The 24049-nt window shown below is 39.4% G+C and overlaps 1 protein-coding gene across 6 annotated transcripts in view; it reads left to right on the top strand.

Annotated features, from left to right (window-relative positions):
* LOC109927188 (synaptojanin-2-like) overlaps nucleotides 1-24049 on the top strand; it is a 182334-nt gene that overhangs the window by 28238 nt on the left and 130047 nt on the right. For all 6 annotated transcript variants that reach the window (XM_048601190.1, XM_048601187.1, XM_048601189.1 and 3 more), the window contains 3 exons: nucleotides 11773-12040; nucleotides 20588-20813; nucleotides 22332-22415. In XM_048601190.1, coding sequence (XP_048457147.1) covers nucleotides 11773-12040; nucleotides 20588-20813; nucleotides 22332-22415 — 578 coding nt within the window. The remainder of the gene's footprint in view (nucleotides 1-11772; nucleotides 12041-20587; nucleotides 20814-22331; nucleotides 22416-24049) is intronic.

Genomic DNA, 24049 nt, shown 5'->3' with positions numbered 1-24049 from the left:
TTTTTTTACAAGCCTTATCTTCCATTACTAGCCACGGCGGACTGAGCGGTTTTGGGGTTTTGTACCATGAAGGAATGTATAGTTGCTGTAAACCTTATTCTTTAAAGACTATACATTGCCTGTGTACTGTCAAAGCTTTCAATCATGTAGTACTCTTGTTTGCGCATTGAATTGTCGAGCATTACAGCATAGAAAATGTTCACAAGACCCAGTGTGTCTTTTCTTTGAAAGAGTATTCAGTTAGTCCCATTCCCTCAACTTGCTTCATATCCTTGTAGTGTTTTCATCCTTTTGTGTTTTTTTATTACATTTCCTTTTAAAAGGCAGTGATGTGTTCTCTGTTCTCTGTTCACAATCCTAGCTGATGTCCATTGTAAGTCCAAACTGCTAACTGCATTAAACTGTTCGCTGTATGTCACCTCTACTTTTACTTCAATCCACATCTTGTTTGAAAGACGAGACACGAGTTTCGCTGGGATAGCCTGATTCTTTTCATTAAGTGTCCCAGTGCCCTGACATTTTCCTAAAAATGATTCATATGTCTTGGTTTTCATACTTTTTTCCCTTCTGTTGTCAGGTTCTGTATGAAGAAAGTCTAGGAAATTTTGTTCTTCCCATAAATACCCTGTACATGGCAAACTCGTATCCATGCCACCACTACCCTCTTAATGCTGCTAAGGGAATTGTCACTAAAATTTTGGCATTTACAACTTCGTTGCTGCTGTTGTATTCCAAAAGACTATGATGCTGCTTGGCCTGCTGTGTTCATCCAGCCCTGCACCTTGTTGTCTTGGATTCTCCAGCATCTGCTGTTCCTACTATCTATGAAATCACATGACTGGTTATGTTCTTGGAGATGTCATTGTGTAATCCCTCACTTTTCAACTGCCCTTCCTTAGGCTCCTGCAATTGGTCTCTCAGCATCTCAGTCATCAACAGAGACCCTGCCTTCCCATGGCTTTTCAACATTTTCAGTTTTGACTTTTGAAAACCTGGTAATCCAATTTTTTGCTATCAATCGTTATGAATAATTTTTTTTTTACACTTACACTCTCAAATGTTTATTGAGCTTTTTAACAGCTAAGTGTTGTCTTAACCTTCTCTGCTGTAAGAAGAATAAACCCAGCTACATTCTGTAATTCCTTATCCATGGCATCATTCTAATAATACAATGATAGTAATAACTTTATTAGCGAACAATGGACTAGTTTTGATGAAGTAAAGGTATATGTATTACATAAGTTTTTGTGTATATGTAACATCTTTTGATCAGAAATGTAAATAGCACTTTGCTGTCCCCAACAAAAGTGTAAATTAGAAGCAAGGGTGATAAGCATATATGCTCTCTATATTTTTGAGAGCTGGAAATAAGTGATGCCTTGGTAAATGATTAATTGTGCAGTTGAAATTATTCCATTTATATTGAGTGAGAACAAGTAGATTAATAGTATGCCACACAAGACTTAAAATGATAAATTAATGGTTATCTGAAAATGGTGTTTGCGTAATGATAATGCACAGTCCTGCTGTTTCAGAAATTCTCAAACATATTTCAGTTTTGTTGACTGCCACAAGTCAAATCAGTCACGCAAAATCCAGATCAAAAGGAACCCACTAAATTCTAAGTCTTCTATTAACTGAATGTGAGCTATGTGTTTTTCTTCTTTCAATAAATGGTTAATATAAATACCTTTCTCTCCTGGCACGCAATCCTGTTAGACCTGAAAGTCAGCTTTTCTTGCTTTGTTGATGATAACATGCCAAACAGGAATTGGTTATTAATAGGGTCCCAGGAGAGCTTGGCTTGTCAGTTTCACAGATGGTTGCTTTGGTTACATATTGATTGAAATATATTCTGAAGGGCTTTGGCTCATCTTGAGAGGAATTAACAAACTTCGATTCATCAGCTCTTTACTGTTATGTAAGGTACTTTGCATTTTGCGTGCATAGTATTCTAACTGACTGGATGCACTTTTGTCAATGTCAGAAATTCAACTGTGTGGCTGATCCATCACCTAATCTGCTGGCTCACAATCTTCCCATCCCTCAATGACTCTTGACTACCCTGTACTGTGAAATTGATGTTGTTCCAGTAGCTAAACACTACTGTACCATTGTAATGCTATTGGCTTGGAAAATGGGTTGTTGAATCCAAGTTAAACAGATCAAATTGATCTTCTTTCACTTGCTGTAGTCAGAAATGCTATCAGTGGAATTGTAAAGAATGATTCTCTGGTAATGGTTTACCTGAGCTATTTATACAAGCTAACATTTTGTATGAATTGCAAAGCATTTTATCATGAAATGCTACCGGCTATAGAAACTCATTGATCCAATGTCCTTTTTCATAGAATACCTAGTATGGAAGCAGGCCATTCAGCACTTCGTGTACATCAACCCTACTTTATTCCTGTAAACCTGCATTTCCCATGGCTAACCCATCTAGCCTACACATCCCTGGATACTATAGGCATTTTAGTGTAGCCAATCCACCTAACCTGCACATCTTTGGACTGGTTTGATTGCCTTACTTTCTGCACAAAATCTTTACTGGATTAAAAAAGTAGTTTGGAGTTGCCCAATGGAAAGTGATCTCGACATTAGTCGAGAAAACAGTTTCTTTGGTCCTGCACAGCTTTACAAATTGCAGGAGGCTGTTAAAGGGTAATAGCCCATCCTTTTTTAACCATCTAAATAATTTGCACGGTCATGCAAATTGGACCTGTATTTGACTGGCAAACAGAATGGTCATCTACTGTTCTAAGCAAGGTTTTTTAGAACCAGTTTAATAATCCTTGTATCAGAAAGCTTAAATAGGATATTCTTTGTTTCTTATTTTTGAAAAATAAGATGACCTTCACTTGCTGTTGGAGGCAATGCAAATGTGATCATGGAACCATTGTGAACACTCATGATTGAGATTAGCAAAATCAGATTGAACTGTAAGAACTTAATTTTGTTCTTTTTTAAACTTGAATTAGTAGAAGACTGCAGTACTTCTATTTGTATTGTGCCTTTCTTGATTTCAAGCCATCTCAACGCTTAGAAGTGCGGTGACTTTCTCCACTATCATATGCCTTTCAGTCTATTTAGTCTTTTAAGGGTCTGCCATCCCTGACCCAAACAACTCCACATAGGGTAGCCTGAGATTCCATTCCTCAGGCACACTCCTGCTTCATTGTGCAAGTGTCACCCCTTCCCCAAAAATGTCCGTGCCTGATCCAGTTGTTATTGCAAATGATCATTCTGTTTCACATCTTATTTTCATCTTTAAAGACCTTGAACAGGTGTTGCTCCCTAATCTATGCCCACCTTTACAAGTAATTTGATGTTCAAACCTTTCAAAAGGTTTCCACCCTATCAAACCAATGCACCAGCTCTAATCGAAGTGACACACAGCATCTTCTGTGACTGTGACAATGCTGTACTTTTGACAGGATTTGCCACACAGTCCTTTTCCTGTGTCACTGATGTTCCCAAACTTGGTGAGACTGCCTTATCTAGTTTCATTCTTGCTGATTTAATATGAACCAGTGTATCTACGGTCCTGGTTCTCCTATTCTGTCACTTTGTTATCTCTGTGGTATCCAAAGGATTAACCTTGAGCCTTTCTGCTTTCTGATTTCCACGTTGTCCTTTGACATCATCTGACTTGTGATAAATTCCCACTGATGCATTGATTATACTCTGCTCTACTTCATCAGCAACTCTGTTCACCTTTCTGCTGCTCAAGTGTTAGCTATCATCTTAGCTGATATCAGGCCTTGGATGAATTGCAGTTCCTTTTCAGTTAAACATCAAAACCATTGTGTTCAGCCCCACTACAAATTTTCTACTATAGACAGTAATTCTGCCATTGTTCCTGTTGCCTGTTGGACCAGATTGTTCACAACTTCCATCCTATTGGATTCCAAGTTGAGTTTCTAACCATGCATCTGCCCTAACACACATACATCCACTCTGTAACATGAGAAGATGAAGAAATTCTTGAATATTTGAACATTATTTTCAAGCACTGTATATAGGAAGAAATGCCAGAATTGGCACATAAAGTATCAAAAAGGTAATTGTAGACTATAAAACCTTTCAAATCACAATAGAGAATATAAGAAACAGAATCAAGGAATTGTTAGAGCACAGAACATAATTCAACTTGTGTCCATGTTGGTTGGCACTCTTCGTAAGGAGGAAATTATGTCCTGACACTACCCAGCCCACTCCCCTCATTACTGCACATTGCTCCTTTTCAAATGAAGCAGAATGAGTTGACCACAACTCTTGATCATGATCTTCCTTTCAATAAGATCATGGCTGATGTCTTTTCTTCAACACCTGCCCTGTTCCTATATATACTTATTCCCTTTGTTCCTCAAAATCAGTTAGCTGTTGGTGAAGGGAAACTTATGAATCTAAAGAGAAATGTTGAGGCTAGTGAAACAATTTTGGTGAAGATGAGCAAAGTGTGACAAGAAGGGGCAGAGCATTGAACAATAAAGGACATCCATGTCAGGTCAAATTAGGGAGCAATGCTATAAAAAGTAACATTAAATGAACTTTATTTGAATGTACAAAGCATTCATAACAAGGTAAATGGATTAATGACACAAATATAGATAAGTGAGTTTGATCTAATCACCATGAGAAAGATGTGGTTCCCTGGTGACCAAGGTTAGGAAATAAATATTAGTGTTTTAGACATTTCAGAAAGACAGACAAAACAAAGGAGGAAGGATAGCCCTAATAATGAAATAACGTAGAGACTGTGTGGTAGGACTTGGGTTTTTAATTTCAGAAAGTAACATTGGTATGGCTGGAGATAGCGATAACATGGGGTAGAAATTTAAAAAAAGCACTGCTACAAGCAGTTTAAAGGCTCCTAACGGTGATTATAGTATCGAACAGGAAAATTCATTGAGAAATAAGAGGAGATTGTAACATAACTACATCCTAGGAATTACAATTTACATGGACTGGACAATTCTAATTGGTAATTTGAATCTGTTCTAGGAACATGTGTTTAAATTTAATGTGTTCTAAGTACACCAAGGAGTGTGAGTTGTGTTATACTGACAAACAAGACATCTATAAATATGATAGGCATTAAGACCATGCACCATCCTGTTCCTTGAGGCAGTTCGAAGATTTCTTTGAGATTTTAGATTTTATTGTCACATGTACTTGTAAAGACATACAGGAGTACAGTGAAAAGTGCATAATGTCGCCGCACATGGTGTCATCTTAGGTACCTAACTACCTAGGTACAAAAACTTAGATACAAAGTAGTGAGAGAAGTGAGAGTTTAAAAAGTTGAGCATTATTATATAGAGTAGTAGAAAAATAAAGAAATAAGTTAATATTAAACCCTTTCTTAGTTTAAAATAGGAGAATGAAGGAGTAAGTGAAAAGTTAAAGTCTGAGTGCTCCTCTTATCTCGCTGTCCGGGCGACCTCAGCTGTCTGTTCTTGATGTTGCCGCCATCGCAGATACCATTGCTGCTGTTGAAACTGCCATCTCTTTGATCTCCCTTGGTGCCACGAAAACATGCCCGGGCAGGATCCATTTGCATGCCGAGCAGAGACTAGCTGACATACTGCTGAGAGACCAGGCTGGCAGCCGCCGAAAGACTAGGCCAGGAGCCATGGCAGGGTGCCAGCTAGAGATTGAACTGGGAGGCACCGAGAGACTAGACCGAGAGCTGCCGTGGAGGAGGTGAACACCAAGACGGGGGTTGGGGAGGGAGGAGAGAAAGACAAGGAAATAGGGAAATAAACAGAAGGAGTGAAGGACCTCTGATTAGAGCATTCTACTCCGCTGCCATCTTGACTGGAAGTTCAGGACTTGTATGGTTCAACTAAAATTTTTGCCTTTCTAGCAGCTACCTCATTAGAAACTAGATTCTATTGGTCATGATTCTGTTGGTGGTATTTTTATAACTTTGTTCCATTTCCCATTATAAAACTTATTAAATGTTGTGAGGAACTTAAAGGACAGGGTTGAAACATGTAGTTATTGGACTGAGATCAGCCAGGTAGATCTCATAGAATGAGTTCCCTCATTGGGGTTGTTAACCTGGCCCAATCAGGGAGTCCTGGGTGACAGATATAAACAGGAGTGTCAGGGGTTCTATTCACACTCTAGGAGTTGGATATGAGCCATGCATATCTGCAACTGCGATTAGATGAAGATTTCCAGAAGTATGCTACAATTTATGCCTATAAGGGTTTGTATCAATATACCAGAATGCCTTTTAGGGTATCATCAGTCTCTGTCATTTTCCAGCAGATGATGGAGAACATTTTTACAAGGTCTACCCTAGGCCGCCATATATCTGGATTACGTGCTAATAACTGGGAAAAACAATAAAGAGCATCTAGAGTCATAGAGATGTACAGCACAGAAACAGACCCTTCGGTCCAACTTTTCTGTGCTGACCAGGTATCCTAAATAAATCTAGCCCCATTTGCCAGCATTTGACTCATCCCTCAAAACCCTTCCTATTCATATACCTATCCAGATGCCTTTTAAATGTTGTAATTGTACCAGCCTCCTCCACTTCCTCTGACAGCTCATTCCATACACACCCCATACTCTACATGAAAACGTTGCCCCTTGTATCCCTTTTAAATCTTTTCCCATCTCACCTTAAACCTATGCCCTCTAGTTTTGGACTTCCCCACACCGGGGAAAAGACCTTGTCCATTTACCTCATCCATGCCCCTTGTGATTTTACGAACCTCTACAACGTCCCTGCTCAGCCTTCGACGCTCCAGGGAAAGTAGCCCCAGCCTATTCAGCCTCTCCCTTTAACTCAAGCCCTCCAACTCTGGCAACATCGTTGTCAATCTTTTCAGAGCCCTTCGAAAGCAGGGTTAGCAGAATTGTACACAGTATTCCAAAAATAGTCTAAACCGTGTCCAGTACAGTCGCAACATGACCTCTCAATTCCTATATTTAATGCACTGTCCAATAAAGGAAAGCATACCAAACACCTTTACTATCTCGTGTATCTGCAACTCCACTTTGAAGGAACTGTGAACCTGCATTCCAAGGTCTCTTTGTTCAGCAACACTCTCCAAGACCTCACCATTAAGTGCCTAAGTCCTGCACTGATTTGCCTTTCCAAAATGCAGCACCTCACATTTATTCAAGTTAAACTCCATCTACCACTCCTTGGCCTACTGGCCCATCTGATCAAGATCCTATTGTATTCTGAGGTAGCCTACTTTGTTGTCCACTACACCTTCAATTTTGGTGTCATCTGCAAACTTACTAACCAAACCTCTATGTCCACATCATTTATATAAATGATTTGGAAAAACAGTGGACCCAACACTGATCCTTGTGGCACACCGCTGCTTGCAGGCCTCCTGTGTGAAAAGCAACCCTTCACCACCACATTTTGAGCCATTCTGTATCCAAATGGCTAGTTATGTATTCTTTGTGATCTAACCTTGCTAACCAGTCTACTGTGAGAAACCTTGTCGAATGCCTTACTGAAGTCCATCTAGATCGTGTCCACAGCTCATAGTTTTAAAGTGAGTGGAGGTAGATATAAGGGAGACGTCAGAGGTAGGTTCTTTACTCAGAGTGGTAGGGGCGTAGAATGCATTGCCGGAGAGGGTAGTGGAGTCGGCCTCATTAGGGGCATTTAAGCGGCTATTAGACAGGTATATGGATGATAGTATAAGGTAGGGGTGAAGGTTAGATAGACCTTAGGTTTAGGATAAAAGTTCGGCACAACATCGTGTGCTGAAGGGCCTATACTGTGCTGTACTGTTCTATGTTCTATGTTAGGGCAGGCTGAGTTGGATCATCCACTCAGCACTTCTAGCTAAAGATTATTGCTAATTTCAGCCTTCTATTTGTACCAATGTGCTGTGCTTCCATATTATTGATGAAGGGGATATTTTGTGTAGTGTACTCTCAAGTCATTTGATTGTCCACCATTCACGGCTAGATCTGGCAGGATAGTATAGCTTAGATCAGATCTGATGGTTGTAGAACTATGACTGTCTATCACTTGATACAATTTGTGCAGTAATCCTGTGGTGTTGTTTCACCAGGTTGATGCCTGATTTGTGGGTGCATCTGGTACTGATCCTGGCATGCCCTCCTGCATTCTTCATTGAACCAGGATTGAACTTCTGAGTTGTTGGTAATCATAGAGTGAGGGATATGCTGTGTAATGAGGGTTACAAGTGTTTTTGAGTATGATTCTGCTGGTGCTGATGGCCCACAGTGCCTTGTAGATTCCCGTTTTTGAATTGCTAGATCAGTTCAAAGTCTATCCCATTTAGCACAATGCCACACAACACAATGGAGGGTATTTTTGAATTTGAAGACGGGCCTTCTGCAAGGACAGTGCTGTGGTCTTACCAGTACTGTGATGGACAGATGTATGGACAGACGGATTGATGAACATGAGGTCATGTATGCTTTTCCCTCTTGATTTTCTACTGCAGACCTAGTTTTGCAGCTATGTCCTTTAGAACCCAACTAGCTCAGTCAGTGGCGATGCAACTAAGCCACTCTTAGTGATGGACATTAAACTCCCCCAACCAGAGTACATTCTGCACCCAGGAGTGCTGAGGGGGTGATATGGTGGTGGTAATCTGCAGGGAGCTTCCTTGCCCATGTTTGACCTGGGTAGTCCCTCAGCCCCCACAACAAGAATTTTTATTTTTGTTGGTCTCCATTTGGACTCGCCTTTCCTTTGACTATTCTCTTATTATATTCTCCATAGGAATACATCTCTGTAAACCAGTTATCTGTTCTCATACTGTTTCCTTTTATCCTATTCTGCTTGATTCTCTTTGGTATATCAAACCACTTCTTTGTCAGAGCCAGCTTTTTCATGTCAATCTCAACACCTTTAATCGCCCAAATTGCACTAACTTTGAGTGTCTGTCCGTTTCCTTCACAGATGTGTCCGTCAGTACCATCATCATCATCATCATCATCATCATCATCATCATCTCAGGAGGCTTTCTTCTGCTAATTTACTGTTTTACTTGCCAGTTTTTAATTCCAAACTGCCTTGGCTAGATCCCTTTCCAACTCTCTGAAATTAACTCTCTTCTAATTTACCATTGTCAACTTCGATTATTGCTTTGTTCTTTTTCATTACAACTCTGGACCGGATATTTGGATGGCTGTTTCTCAAAAATGATATCCTGTTGAGGCATGTTCTACTAATCCTACTAGATTCAAGATGTGTCACCTTTTAGATTGAGCAGTAAAAACAATATTCAAGAAATTTCTCCTGTACATGTTTTCAGAATGTCTTTTTTTTTTCCCCATATTACTTTTGCTCCAGTTCAAATTGGGATAATTGATTTCTACATTAGCACTCTTGTTCTTGCATTTTTCTGAAGTTTGAATGCTGATACATTTCTGTTTTCCCTTCCTGTTAATTTCATGGTGTATGATGTAGAGCTAGCAGCAGACTGACTTGTGCACTGCTCCTTATTTGTAACCAAAATGATTCTGTCTTTGAATTCATAAGCAGATTTTCTCTTTCCATGACTGAAACAGTACTTAATTCAATGTTTCCAGGTCTCTTCTTTTTTCTTGTCCTTCTGACTAAATCGTAGTTTGGACTTTTTAAGTTTCTAGTCCTCCTCTTATTTGAATGGACTCCCCAGTTTGCAACTATATTGCTAAGCCTTGTGGCAAACTATACCTGCAATTCATCAATGTTACACTTTCTGGGATGTTACCCACCATAATTGAGTTGAAACAAGAAGAAAAATAAACTGTGATAAGGATTATAAAACAAAAACATAAATGCTGGAAAGTTCTATTCAGTCAGTTAGCATCTGTGTTGTTGGCCAACAAGTTAATATTGCAATAATAAAAGCAACGAGCTGCTGGAGATCTGAAATACAAACAGAAACTCAGCAGGTCTTGCAGCATCTGTAACTTTTTTTTGGTGTCTCAATAGACTCAACTATACTGCTGTTTCTATCGCCGCAGATGCTGCCAGACCTGTTGAGTTTCTCCAACACTTTGTTAACATTGTATGTTTGGGCCCTTTGACAGGGTGGGTGGGGAGCGGGTCTGGGTGGGATGTTCTTCTAAGGGTCGGTGTGGACCTGATGGGCCAAATGGCCTGCTTCCACACTTGAGACACTGACCATAATCTTTCAATCCTTCTTAGATACATGGATGCTCCCATAGCACTGGAGAATTGCAAATTTAACCCCACCGTTCAATAGTGCGTGTAAGGATAAACCCAGCAAATATAGGCCAATCAACTTAACTTTAATGGTGGGAAAGCTTTTCAAAAACAATGTCTTGAATCAGTCACTTGGACAAATGTGGATTGGTTAAGGATAGCCAGCATGGATGGGTTAAAGGTAAACTGTATTTAACTTGGTTGAGATTTTTGTTGAGGTAACTAAGAAATTTGCTGATGATAATGTAATTAATGTGAAGCACAAAGACTTCCAAATGGTTTTGACAAGTGCTACATAAAAAGCATATTAGCAAAGTTGCAGCCCCTAGAATGAAAGGGTTACTGAAAGCATAAATAAGGAATTGACTGAGTGACAGAGAGTTGAGGTGAATGGTTGTTTCTCAGACTGAAGAAAAATATATTGTGGGTTCCCTGGATCGATCCTAGGACCACAGCTTTTCTTGTTCTATATTAACAAGTTAGACTTCGGTGCCTAAGCCACAATTGCAAAATTTGTAGATGTTGCTAAACCTGGAATTACTAAACTTTGAGGAGGATAATGGTAAACTTCAAGAAGGCATACACAGGCTGGTGGAATGGGTGAACAAGTTGGAGATGAAATTTCAGTAGAAAATTGAGAGTTGATTTATTTTGGTAGGAAGAATGAAGAGAAGCATGATAAAATTATCAGCCCCCTTCTAAAGGGGCTGCAGGAATAGAGGAATCTGGGCTATTTATGCACCGATCACGCTGGCAGGTTAAATTGATAAACTATTATGGGATCCTGGACTGTATAACAAGACATGAAGCGCAAAAAAGAAAATTCTAGCATATCTTTAAACAACAGTGGTGTAACCTCGCCTCAAATGTCATGTTCCATTCTGGGCATGCTGCAGTTTAGGAAGGATGTAAATGTATTGGAGAGGATGTAAAAGTAACATACTTTATTTCTGAAACCATTCAAATATTATAGCAATGAGATGAATCAGAAACTTTGGGACTGTTGTCCTTGGAGAAGAAAAGATTAGGAGGTGATTTGTCAATTTTTTTCAAAATCGTGAAAGGTCCTGATACAGCAGGTAGGAAACAGCTATTCCTTTTACAGAAGGATTGAGACCATGACAGTGATTTGAGTGTTTAGTGAAAGCCGCAAGTGACAAGAGAAGTAATTTTATGCAGCATGATTAGATTCTGGAATGTGCTGCTTAAGAATCTAGTGAAGGCAGATGCAATTTAGGCCGTTAGCATGGAATTGGATGATTATCTGAAGCAAAAGAAAAATGTTCCAAGGCTGTAGGGTAAGAACCGTGGTGGGAGTGAAGTGGAACAAGGAAAGAAGTGTATTGCTGTTGCAGAGAGAGTAACACAACATCCTGATGTGTTATAATCAAACTATAATTCTATACATCGCATTTAAAACTAGAAAATAACTTTTTAAAAAAATTCTCATGCATGTCTCTGCCTTGATTTATGGTTTTTCTCAGTGATCATCTTTTGACAGGGCCTAGTTTCTTATTGCAGACTCCTGAAAATTCTCTTTTATTCTTTTTCTAACCAAATGCAAAGAGTTTTAATTCTATGCTTTTCATTTCCAGGTGACTCAAGACTCTGCTTTCTGGTTCTGGTAACGGGTTGTATATCTGTAGGCAGGATCCGTGACGCTGATGTATGTAAGATTACCACAACAGATTTTGTTCCACTTCAAGAAGAAACAGCAGATGAAGAGCGAGTCACTGCCTTAAGAAAACTGCTGAACTCCGGAATGTTTTATTTTTCATCGACTTCTGGTTCGACTTTTGATCTCAGTCTCTGTGCACAGAAGTTGTATGCAAAAGACCATGAGGCAGGAATCCGTTTTTTCTGGTTAGATCAATGTTTTAATTGATTTAATGTTATCAAAGACTGACAAGTTACCAAAAATACTGATGACCCCTGCTCCCTTTAGCTTCCTGGTAAAACTTACATGGAATGTGGAATGAGCAATTAAACCAGAAAGCCCCACCGACTCTATTCCTCACACGTAGGTTTGGTTTTCTGCTGAGTCAGGAGGCTTTTAAGATAATAGGTGTGACCCACACCCAGGATTCCCTCTCCCATTCTAGTTTCTGGTAACTTTTGCTAGCATAGGTTAAAAATTTGGGAACCATCCTGCTCACCGCACTTCTGCCGTTGTTGGCTGTATTGCAGGGTTGAACATTTCAAACTCCCTCAGTTTTAGTGGAGTCAGACCAGTTCACTAGGTGTGGTTAATGACCTGATGAAGGAGCTGTGAACCATGGCAGTGCCGTAGTCACAAGTCAACGGCCAAAAATAAACAGTCATTCAACATTCTCATTGCTGTACATTTTCCCTCTTACCTTGTCACAAAGCTGTCAATCAGTCACCAGTCATGGTATCAGTGTAACAAAGCTTGTATCCATTTTGGATGTCCAAACGTTTGGTCAAACAGGTAGATTTTAAAAAGTGTCTTAGAGGGGAAAAAATGAGGTAACAAGATGGAGAAATGTTATAAGGAAATTCCAGAGCTTGGAACTTGGGCAACTAATGGCATGATATTTCATGGTGGAGCAATTAAAAATTGGGGTTGTTTCCAGAGGCTAGAATTGGAGTGCAGATATTATTCAGTCTGTGGGACTTGGTATGAGTTTTTCTCCTGGAGAGTGTTTTACCTAATGCAGCATTGCTTATGCTACTTCCCATAATAGAAGAAAGTAGGCATGAATAAGGTGGTATTGAAGAATCCAACAGGCATTTGTTACAACTAATTACATTCATGGTAGAGCTAAAACTAAGCTGTTTGGTTATAGTAAAGACACTTTACTGGAAGCATGATTCATGTCTCGGGTGGTCTAAAGTAAGATGGATGATGAGATCTTTTTATACTTATTTACCTCCCATGTGCAGTGGTGATATCATGAGCTTGTCTGTTACATATCGATTGTGAAATATAATACAACAGGTCTAGGACGATTATGTAAACAGGGAGGAGTGAAGTCAAGGGGTGGGTATGGGGGGTATGTGTTGAAAGTAAAGATGAAATTTTTAAAAGTCAGGTGACAATGTAAATCAGCAAGCTTAGGAGTGAGAAGGGAATGGGACTTGGTGGTAGCAGAAGTTTGAATTTACAAAGGGTTGAATGTGAGACACCAACCAGGAATGTATTGAAGTAGTTGAGTCTTTAAGTAACGGAGGCATAGCTGAAGATTTCAGTAGGAGTTCAGCTGAGATAGGGGTGAAGTGAGGTGATATATGGGGGATGGAATTAGGACATCTTGGTGGTGAATTTGGAAGGTGAACTGAAGATGAAATGTGACAACAAGGCTGTGGACAGACTGATAGAAGCACATACATCAGAACATCTATTCTGTGCTGTTAGATTCTAGGGTCCTTTGCCTAACTTTCATAAATGCTAAATGTAGTTTGAAAGATAATAACAATAAACTACAAAACTGAATAGTTAGGCCTTACGATCAAGTCAGACATGTATCTAACTGATTCCTACTTGTTGAATTCTAAAAGTAGATCTAAAATTTATATTTTCCATATAAGTGTTCTCCTTCCTGTTCCGTAAGAAAGTACATTACATAATCCACATCCACCAAAGGTGTACATTTGTTGCATCAACATGAGTACTGACACTGGTCTATGATGTGTTTAAAAAGGAGTAGTTGCTCTAGGGTCTTTACTGATTCATGCAATACCATTTGATGTTGGGTAAGTGTCTCATCAGGAATCTAGTGGACACCAATTTGTTAAATGAAACCAGTCAGCATTGATACGACATCTTGATGGTGACTTTTCCAGGTACACGGATCTCTTCCAAAAACCTGCTGTGATGAATTTCTGCCAACCATGTTTAATGCTTTTATGAATCATTGAAATTCAACATCATTAATATTCTTTGTTTTGCTTAATCATTTCAAAATCTGCTTTGATGAATAGAATTCTCTTCTTGGAGTTTACCTAACTAGAAAACTAGCACATATTTTACATGTATAGTGGGTACAGATTTGATGGCTGAAGGGCCTCTTCCATACTATATAATTCAATTGATTATTTTATATGCAAATGTCTGAGTCACAATACCTCAAATGATTTATGCAGTTGCACTCACTCTCAAACTTGCAGATGAATATCAAAACAGTTACTGCAATTACATTACTCTATATCCCTAGCAATTAGAATCATGTGGTACAAAGGACGCTCTTTTGTCTGTCAAGCATGGTCCACAAAAAATATATACTACAAAGTCCCACTTTTCTAAACTAGGCTCATAACCTGGAACGTTATGTCACTTCAAGTACAAGTACTTGGAAAAGTTGAGGTTTTCTGCCTTAACTACCCACTGAGAGAGTGCATTCCACATCCCTCCACCCTCTGAAGTGAAAATATATTCAAGTTCCCTCTAAACCTCCCGCCTTTCACCTTTTTTTTTTTTTTTTAAAGTTCATCTTGTTATTGACCCTTCAACTAGTGGGAACAGCTGCTTTCTATTCACCAGTCTCTACACACCCCTCAGCCAGGTCCCCTCTCAGCTTTTTCTGCTGTAAAGAGTCCAACCTGATCTTATTCACCCTCTCTTCATAGCTAAAGTTCTCTCGCCCGGATAACATCCTGGTGAATCTCCTGTTCCCCCTCTCCAGTGCAGTCACATCCTTCCCATCGTGTGATGACCAGAAGTGCACACCATACTTGAGCTGTGGCCTAAAAGTTTTTTTTTGTCCAGCTCCAACATAAACTCCCTGCTGTTAGAATCTCTGCTACAACTGATTAAAGGCCAGTGTCCCATATGCACCATAACTATTCTATTAATCTGTCCTGCTGCCTTCTTGAGATCTGTGGAGAAGCAATGAGATTCCTCTGAGCTTCCTGGTGTTCTTCCATTCATTGAGTACTCCCTTATCTTGTTCCTCCTTCCAAAGTGCGTCACCTCATATTTGTCAGGGTTAAATTCTATCTGCCACTGATCATCCTATCTGACAAATCGGCTTATATCTTCTTAGAACCCAAAACCTTCTTTCTTACTGTCAACCCCCTGGTCAGTCTTTGTGTCATGTGCAAACTTGCTTATCACCACCACTACCACCAGCCCCCCTACCAATGTTTTCTTCCACATTGTTTATATATATCTTAGACAATAACAGACCCAGCACTAACACATGTGGTATGCCACATCACTCTTGATATACAGTCACAAGCTGTTGTCTCCCACCACACTCTATCCCTTACCACTAAGCCAATTGTAGATCTAACTTGTCAAGTTACCCTGGATCCCATGTGCTTTTACCTTCTTTATCAGTGTCACATGTAGGCCCTTGTCAAAGGCTTTACTGAAATCCATATAGACTTTATTAACTGCACTACCCTTGTCTATACACCTAGTCAACTTTCTCAAAATTCAACCTCTGACAAAGGTATGCTGACTATCCCTTATCGAACTTTGCCTCTCCAAATTTTAACTGAGTTCCTATCCAAAAGTGCATGTTGAGCAGCCTAATCATGGATGAGTGCAGTACTTCCTTTGTGAATATGTTGCTGTTCCTGAACAGTTTATACTTTTCTTTCCCAGTGCAAAATTATCAAGCTAGCTCTTGGCCAATAAATATTCACTAATGCTCAATGTGTCAATGGAGAAGGTTTTCATCTTGATTTCTGCCACGTTTCCATTTTGAGACATGGTTTGTAAGATGCAGGGCAGAAGTAAACTATTTGGCCATTGTAAATTTCAGCAGATAGCACTTCAAGGCACTGTGAATGCCAGTTGCTGCAGGATTTGGTGTTGTTCATCTTATTGTCATCTAAGGAGATTTGAATTGAATTAATGTCTTTTCACTTCCATTTCTGTGGCCAGCAATATTTAACATGGCAAATTGCAAGCCTTCATTTTATCTGGACTTGGGATAAATAATGTGAGCTGTGTACTGTATCGCAAAGGCATAGATGAGTGAAGAACTCAGAAATCTAGATATTGCAAATAAAAACTGAAAACGTGCAGAGAAAAACATGGGAATCTTTGACATGGACATGAATATTCAGTCATATACTAATGATACAACATTTGGATAATGATGAAATACACCTTGAAGGTATCAAGTATAGACCTGACATTTTTGCACAGACTTAGAGGAGATAACAATGAATTCTAGTTATGTGTCAATTTTTCAACAACTATGAAAGAACAAGGCTGGAGCTAAGGAAAGTAAACCATGAAAACTATTGAGAGGTAGAATAAAATTAGGCAATTTAAAGAAGCAATCAATTTGGGTCAGGAGCAATTAGTAAATTTGAAACTGATTAAAACTGATATGCAATGGATGGATAGGGAGGCAAGGATAAAATTGAAACCAAAATAAGTATCATAGATAAAGTTCATTATCAATAAATAGTGAATGACAAAATGGAACAAGTGAAGAATGAAGACAAAAAGAGATCTGAAATGAAAATTCAAATCATAAAAAGTCTATTCCAAAGGCATTTGATAAAGTACCACTCAGTTGAATGGCGTTGGCGGGGGGGAGGTGAAGGGTCCAGACCCGAAACGTCAGCTTTCCTGCTCCTCTGATGCTGCTTGGCCTGGTGTGTTCATCCAGCTCTACACCTTGTTAACTCAGTTGAATGTTACATTACTGACCACTGGTGGCTTGTGGCTGGGGTTGTGTGCTGCCATCAGTCCTCCTTTCTGCTCTTTTAAACTAACAAGAACTTTTAACAGGTTAATTCTTCTTCCTAATCTTTTAAACAGAACTTCGGTGAGGTTAAACAGCCCCCCATGGTGCTCTCTAATAAAAATATAATTAAATGGTCAATGGAAATGTCAGAGATAGATAGAACAGAAACCTATTAAAATCAAATCACAATAGTATCAAAGATGATAATTTTAATTTGCTGGGGTGCATTATCACGTAGGATGATGTTTTGGTCTGCTTTTGCATTGGGGCAACTTCCACGTGTAAATGCAACAGAGCTTGCTAGGCCAAAGAGTTTGAATATCAGCAGTGAGATTTAAATCAACACCTCCAAAGAGACTGAAACATTAGTTCAATGCCTTACATCGCTCGGTCTAACTATTTTCTAACTTCCTTTCTCGATATTGTCTGATCAATCTGCTTAGAGATGGTGTTCCACACTCCTAGAGCAGGAGGGACTTAAACCTGGGTCCCATAACTCAAAATATACTACCACTATACCAAAGAGCTCTGTTTTCTATGTTGAGTCTAAAGATCCATCTATTTATCAGTGGAAGAGGTTAATCTGTTGATGAGTCTTAACAAGATTTGTTCCCTTTGTCAGGAAAACCTTGAGTTATATTCTGTGCTCAAAGACTGAGTTTGTCAGATTTAAGGAAGCATGTTAAAGCCCTGTAGATAGTTCAAAGTAGATTTACTAGAATGATACCAGGAATGAAGGATTTTACATACAAGGAAAGATTAGAGATTGGCCTTATTCTGCTTTGGAGCAGAGAAGATTAAGAGCTGACCTTTATTGTGCTGTTTGAAATTGACAGGGTAAAGAAAGATATCCTGTTTCCATCAGTTGGTATGTCTAAAACTAAGGAGTCAAAATTTCAAGATTGTCAACAAGAGAGCTGGGAGTGAGATGAGGAGAAACTTCTCATGGAGTTGTTAGGATTTGGAATGCGCTGCCTGGGAGAGTGGTGGAGGCAAATTTCATAGGTTTCAAAGAGAGCTGAATACTATATTTGAAACTGATGCAGTGAGAGGGCTGGAGAATGGGACCAGCTGGGTAACACTTTTGGGAGCCGGTACAGACATGATGTGTGTGCTTAGTTAATTTGCTTTTCTCCTCACTTACATGCAAGGCAGTGATATTTGAGAGTTTTTTTTGGCATGTGTAATTATCAAACTTGCATGCACAAAAACTAAATAGGTCTCCCTACTACACCAGTTTTAAAACCTTGCCAGGCTCACACTTGCATCTATATATAATGTTATGTGTAAATTATGATTTTTTTTGTTTCAAGGCAGACCCAATAAGGGTAGCCCTTACCAAACAACATTTGTGTACAAGATTGTTGATAGTCATTGGCCATTTTAAGGTCACCATTACTGACACTAACTTTATAAAAACAGATCCAGCTTTATTAACTCGATTCTCGTGGTAGGATTTTTAACGCGTTTGTGTTTTTAATCCAGGTCTCTATATATTGCTCGTCCAGTAATAAAGCCTCAATACTGCCATACCCTGGCTTTAACCTAGTGAACACGCGTCTATGTAGTTGACTGTTAGAATTTTACCAGGTATAATTTTAGTCATATAACATGAAGACCACAAGAGTGTAAATTCCTGTAAATGCCTAAATGTTATTTATTTAGACAGGAAAAATATAAAATATATTTAAAAAAGTAACAGTTGTAACATTGGACAACAGAGGACAGGAAGTTCAAACAGCTGAATTTATTGGGTGCCATAAACCCTGGCCCCTTACTGAAAAGTCAGTCGTTGGTCTACCCACCTGAAACCCTACTGCTATGTGACAATGTTACATTGGGGGCAGCCTTAATTATTTGAGTGGGACTTCTGGCCTCATCTGGGAGGAAGTCTTGTGCTAGAGACATGCTGGCCTATCTGATTGGCCAGCAATACTGTAGTCGTAGCAGTGCCAGGACTGAGCAGAGGCTAGTCTTACGACTACAACTAGTTCATGAGGAAGATGACTGATGGAATCAGGCCTTAAAGACATGTATAGAAATTTGGTCTGGCCTGGCCAGCACACCTCAGCAAGTTGGGTGTGGGGGAGGACCGTGCTCAGATACACTCGTACCCAAGATTGCACTTCCCCTTTAACCTAGTGCCAACTTCTCAAATTCATTTGCAGGGCTGAGGAGAATGGAGCAATGAAGATTTGAGAAGTTTGCAGTAGGTTAAAGGGGAAGTGCAATCTTGGGTATGGGTGTATCTGAGCAATGAACTTCCCTAAAGAGATCTCCTCACTTCTTTCCCAATACAGCGCACTCTGAATGCAGCTGGGCTACCGTCCTTGTCCATTTCCCCTGCTGCGTGTAAAATAGGGACAGAGGTGGAATGAGACCCTTGAATGATCATTAATTCTTCATTTAAGATCCTCAATTGGCTGTCTGAAACTTGGCCCCCCACTTTATGTCTTCTTGTACACCAGCGGGCGGCTGCAAAATTGAGCCCTATGTTTTGACAGTAAATTAAAAACTGTTAAAGATTGTTTTCAATCTTTTTTTATATGGATACTTTCGTAACATTAATTTCATGACAGAGTCTGAGGTAAATCCTTAAGTGTTCTGTTTTTCCTAATTCAGCTTTATATCAAAGGTGGAGTTACACCTTAAAAAGTTACACCTTTTTTTGTGCTGCACACCCTAGCAAATATCCACTGTTAGCTTTTGATTTTTGAAGTTTTATGTCACAATAATTTCAACATTTTCCAAGACAGACCAAGGATCAGTACAGTTTGCATGAGCAGCTGGGAGAAGGCACAACCAGAGTAATATACAGCCGGAGTGAATGTTTGATACTGGACGTTTAGTGCACAGTGGGAGTTGAACCAGCAAAGTCTTTACATTTTTAGAATTCCACATTTCCATCTGTTCCTGATAATGCTCAATTTCCCCTATATAACTGGAATCATTGAACTCAGTATTCAAAATATTCAATGATCTGGCCAGTGTACCTTCTGAGGAAGAGTTGCAAAGTTGCACGACGCTGCAAGAGAGAAAATCTCCTCTCTGTCCTAGAAGGGAGACCCCTAATCTTAAAACATTGCCTCCTGGTTCTGAAATACAATGACATTCTCTCACTAAAGGATTCACTCACATTAACATTTATTTTGTATTGCTAGTGATTGTTGGAAACAGAAGGAAAATTGAGAGCATTAAGCTGGGAATTCCTGCTTTGACTCATGTTTGATTGGAAGTAGACTTAATAAATTTCAGTGCTAAATTTCAGAAATTGACTATTGATAATGTGATAAATGAGTAAAAGTTGCTGTGAATGCTGTTCTTCAGTAAATTGGTGTACTTTTAAAGAGATACTCACGTCATAACATGTGACCCGATGATATAAAGATCACATACTCCATCTTAACTTGGATCACTTGGAACAGGATATGCTAATGGAAGCATATTGCTCTCAGTAACCAAAACGTATGAAACTAACATAGACATTTGTGTCTGTGAATGTAATAATTGTATATAATAGCCAGTTGTAAAATTCAACAGGTATTTATTTCAATACCATGTAGTACATGCCTAGTTTCCTGTGTTATGAAAGATAATATGAGCATCACATAAGATTCCCACACTTAAGGTAAAAGCCTAATTTTTCTCTGAGCAGTGAGTAGAGAAATAATCTGATTTTTTTAGCATCTTAGAAATTGCTGACAATTTCTATTTGTTGTTTGTCTCTGTGAACCAATTGCAGGAATCGCACTCTACATGTTCATCTCAAGCAGCACCAGGTAAACTGCTCTGATTGGCTGCTGAAGGTGATCTGTGGTGTAGTAGAGATCCGTACAGCCTATGCTACAGAAAAAAAGGCAAAGGCCTGCCTGATATCAAGGCTCAGCTGCGAGCGAGCTGGCACCAGTTTCTTCGTACGAGGAACTGATGATGATGGTCATGTGTCCAGCTTTGTTGAAACAGAACAGGTATTTAAGATATAATAAAGACTTGCATTTGTATAATAGCCTTTGTTATGGACCAGACCAAACCCCCTCAAATATAATAAGATAGCCTAGACGCTAATGTTTCCTTATTTTAAAGGCAAGTGCTGGTGTAGCATTCTGGATGAAATCTGATTTGGCCATGCCATCAGTCTTGAAACAAAACACGCACTATATTGTTAGACTATAGTTAACAGACAACAAAAAATAAGAAATTGGAATAACTTCATTATTAATCTGTTTGGTTTTCTAATAGATTATTTAAGTAATAAACAGTAACTGATCTAATATAGTAACATCCCATAAGCGCACCCTTGGCAAAGGCAAATTTAGTAAAATAGAGTGTGTCCCATGTAATTCTAACAGCAGAAAGAGAACCCTCAGCTTTTAGCTATAATCGAGGAAAAACCACTTCCATATTCAGCTTTAAGACCCCAACAGCAACTGCTACTGAAAAACTAAAACCAAAAGTCCTGGTTCTGTGGGAGCTTGACCCCAACCAGTCAGGCTGCTTCTATTGTTCCAACTTCAAAAAAGAAAAAGCTCCAAGGCCTCACAAGCTGTTTACTTTATTGGCTTTGGAGCAGAGTGCTGGGTGAAGATAGCGCCAGATGTTGCTAGACCTGCCGACCTTTTCCAGCAAATTCTGTTTTTGTTTGATTTGCAGCATCTGCAGTTCTTTTGGTTTTTATTTGCTGTCCTGTCCTGTTCTGTTTAAAGATAACTTCAGAAGCTGGTATAAAGGCCTGAAATAATGGCTTCAAACTGTTTTGCACAGAGTTTCCTGTGGTTGCTAGCTGACTTTAATGGAAATTAGAGACTGCAGCAGAGAACAAGCAGGGAGTTAGGGTTCAACTTATGAATCACATGTCTATTTTTCTAAAGATTCATTTAGTTCTGGAGTGAATCCTAAACCTGTAGATTAAACAAAAAAAAAATGAAATGCAAACCAAGATTTGAGATGGATCTTGTAAAAATTTGGACTTAGAAATTCAGCCTATAAAGTGAATCTGGATTATTTATTCAGGTTGTTACACTAGCATCAGGAGGAAGTCTTAAACATGCTAGGAGAAACAATTAAGCTATTTGGACATTTATCAATTTTTAAATTCTTCACCTTTTTTCTTTGCCATGTATTGAATTCTCATCAAGAACACTGCCCAAGAAGAAAACCCCCACACTTGAATGATTGTGTAGTTGGGAGAAGCAGGGTACCTGCCTGATCTATAGGAAAACAATGTAGGCTGTGGCTGATTGCTATTACCCTGTCTTCCCCATTGTTCTCACAGCACCCCTCAATGCATTTGTAAAGTATTGGTTCAAAATTTAAGCATATTAAAATTGGGATGGACATCTAACATTCATTTCAAAAACAAAGGTGTGTTGAGTTTCAGCATCTTCTTGACATTTCAATTTTGTTGCTACCTAGTTTGGGATCTTATCACATGCATCAAGGATTTTTCAGTTTTAATCTGGTATTTTTCATTCTCTTCTGCTTTGCAGGTAATTTACTTGGATGATGCAGTGTCTTCCTTTATCCAGATACGAGGCTCAGTCCCATTATTTTGGGAGCAGCCTGGAATACAGGTAACTTGTGGTACTAGACAAGGAATGCATTGCACAATAAATTAAAATACTGAATGTGGGTAGAAGCTTACAGCTTCATTTGGTGATGTTTGATAATTGAATTATCTAATTCAATGTTAGAACTTTTGCCAAATTTGCAGCACCCTAATTCCACACTAACTTGAAGTACATTTCAATTAGAATAACACTGTAATATTAATATCTTTCACACATCTCTTCCCCCCCCACTCAGGTTATGCATTATTTCAAACGTCTACACAGCACACTGACAGCTATTCAGTCTTGACGGTTACATTTCCAAAACAATTCCTAGCATTCTCACTAACGCACTCCCCTTTTCCTTTTGAGGAGGAATTGATGTATAAAACAAAACAAAAGCCTGCCATTGATGGGAGGAGCAGCAGAATTTAACATCCTGATCCACAATGGGAAAGAGCAGAACTGATGCTGTGGCCATGGGCAATTCAAGAGGACATCAAGCAGGAGTTGTGTTTCCATAATCTTCCTCATCTTTTCTCTCTCTGGGGTTGCAGACGCTATTGGCTGTCACAAGTCCACAAGCTAATCCTTACCCCTTCTTTTCAGCTTGTGATCAGTCAAAATTTCATAGTCGGTGAAGGTAGAGGATGAGAACGATAGTGATGGTGTATTGACTTGACTCTTGCAGCTATCAACTCCAGTGCTGACACTATTCATTGTTGAGAGGCTAAGGTAGAGGTGGGATTTGCACATGGTAGCTTACTTGATACGAGTGTACAGGTATAAGGGTTGATACAGGTGGTAGTTTGCCTGATCTGGAGTATTGTGAGCAAATTCGGTTCCCTTGTTTAAGGAAAGATATTATTTCATTGGAAGCAATTCAAAGAATTTCACTAGAATGATCCTAGTGCGGAGAGATTGTCTTATGAGCAAAAGGCTAAACAGGCTGGGACTCTGCACATTGGAGTTTAAAAGAATGACAGATGATCTCATTAAAACGTATAGGATTTTTAAGGGACTTAACAGGGTAAAATGCTGAGAGGATGTTTCCTGTCATGGGAGAATCTAGGAGCAGAGGGCATGGTCTCAGAATTAAGAGGCAGCAAATTAAGACTGAGATGAGGAAGAATTTCTTCTGTCCAAAGGGATCGGTATATAACGCAGGGCAAGAGTTATAGCTGGGGGAAAGGCAATTATGAGGCGATGAGGCAAGATTTAGGATGCATAGGATGGAGAAGGAAACTGCAGGGGCTGGGCACAATTGAAATATGGAGCTTGTTCAAGGAACAGCTACTGCGTGTCCTTGAGGTATGTACCTGTCAGGCAGGGAGGAAGTGGTCGAGCGAGGGAACCGTGGTTTACTAAAGAAGTTGAATCTCTTGTCAAGAGGAAGAAGGAGGCTTATGTAGAGATGAGGCATGAAGGCTCAGTTAGGGCGCTTGAGAGTTACAAGTTAGCCAGGAAGGACCTAAAGAGAGAGCTAAGAAGAGCCAGGAGGGGACATGAGAAGTCTTTAGCAGGTAGGATCAAGGAAAACCCTAAAGCTTTCTATAGGTATGTCAGGAATAAAAGCATGACTAGAGTAAGATTGGGGCCGGTCAAGGACAGTAGTGGGAAGTTGTGCGTGGAGTCCGAAGAGATAGGAGAGGTGCTAA

Source organism: Rhincodon typus, chromosome 9, assembly GCF_021869965.1.
Source record: "Rhincodon typus isolate 14 chromosome 9, sRhiTyp1.1, whole genome shotgun sequence".
Taxonomy (NCBI): Eukaryota; Metazoa; Chordata; class Chondrichthyes; order Orectolobiformes; family Rhincodontidae; genus Rhincodon; species Rhincodon typus.
The sequence above is the reverse complement of the archived record's forward strand: the minus strand, read 5'-3'. Positions and strand labels throughout refer to the sequence as shown.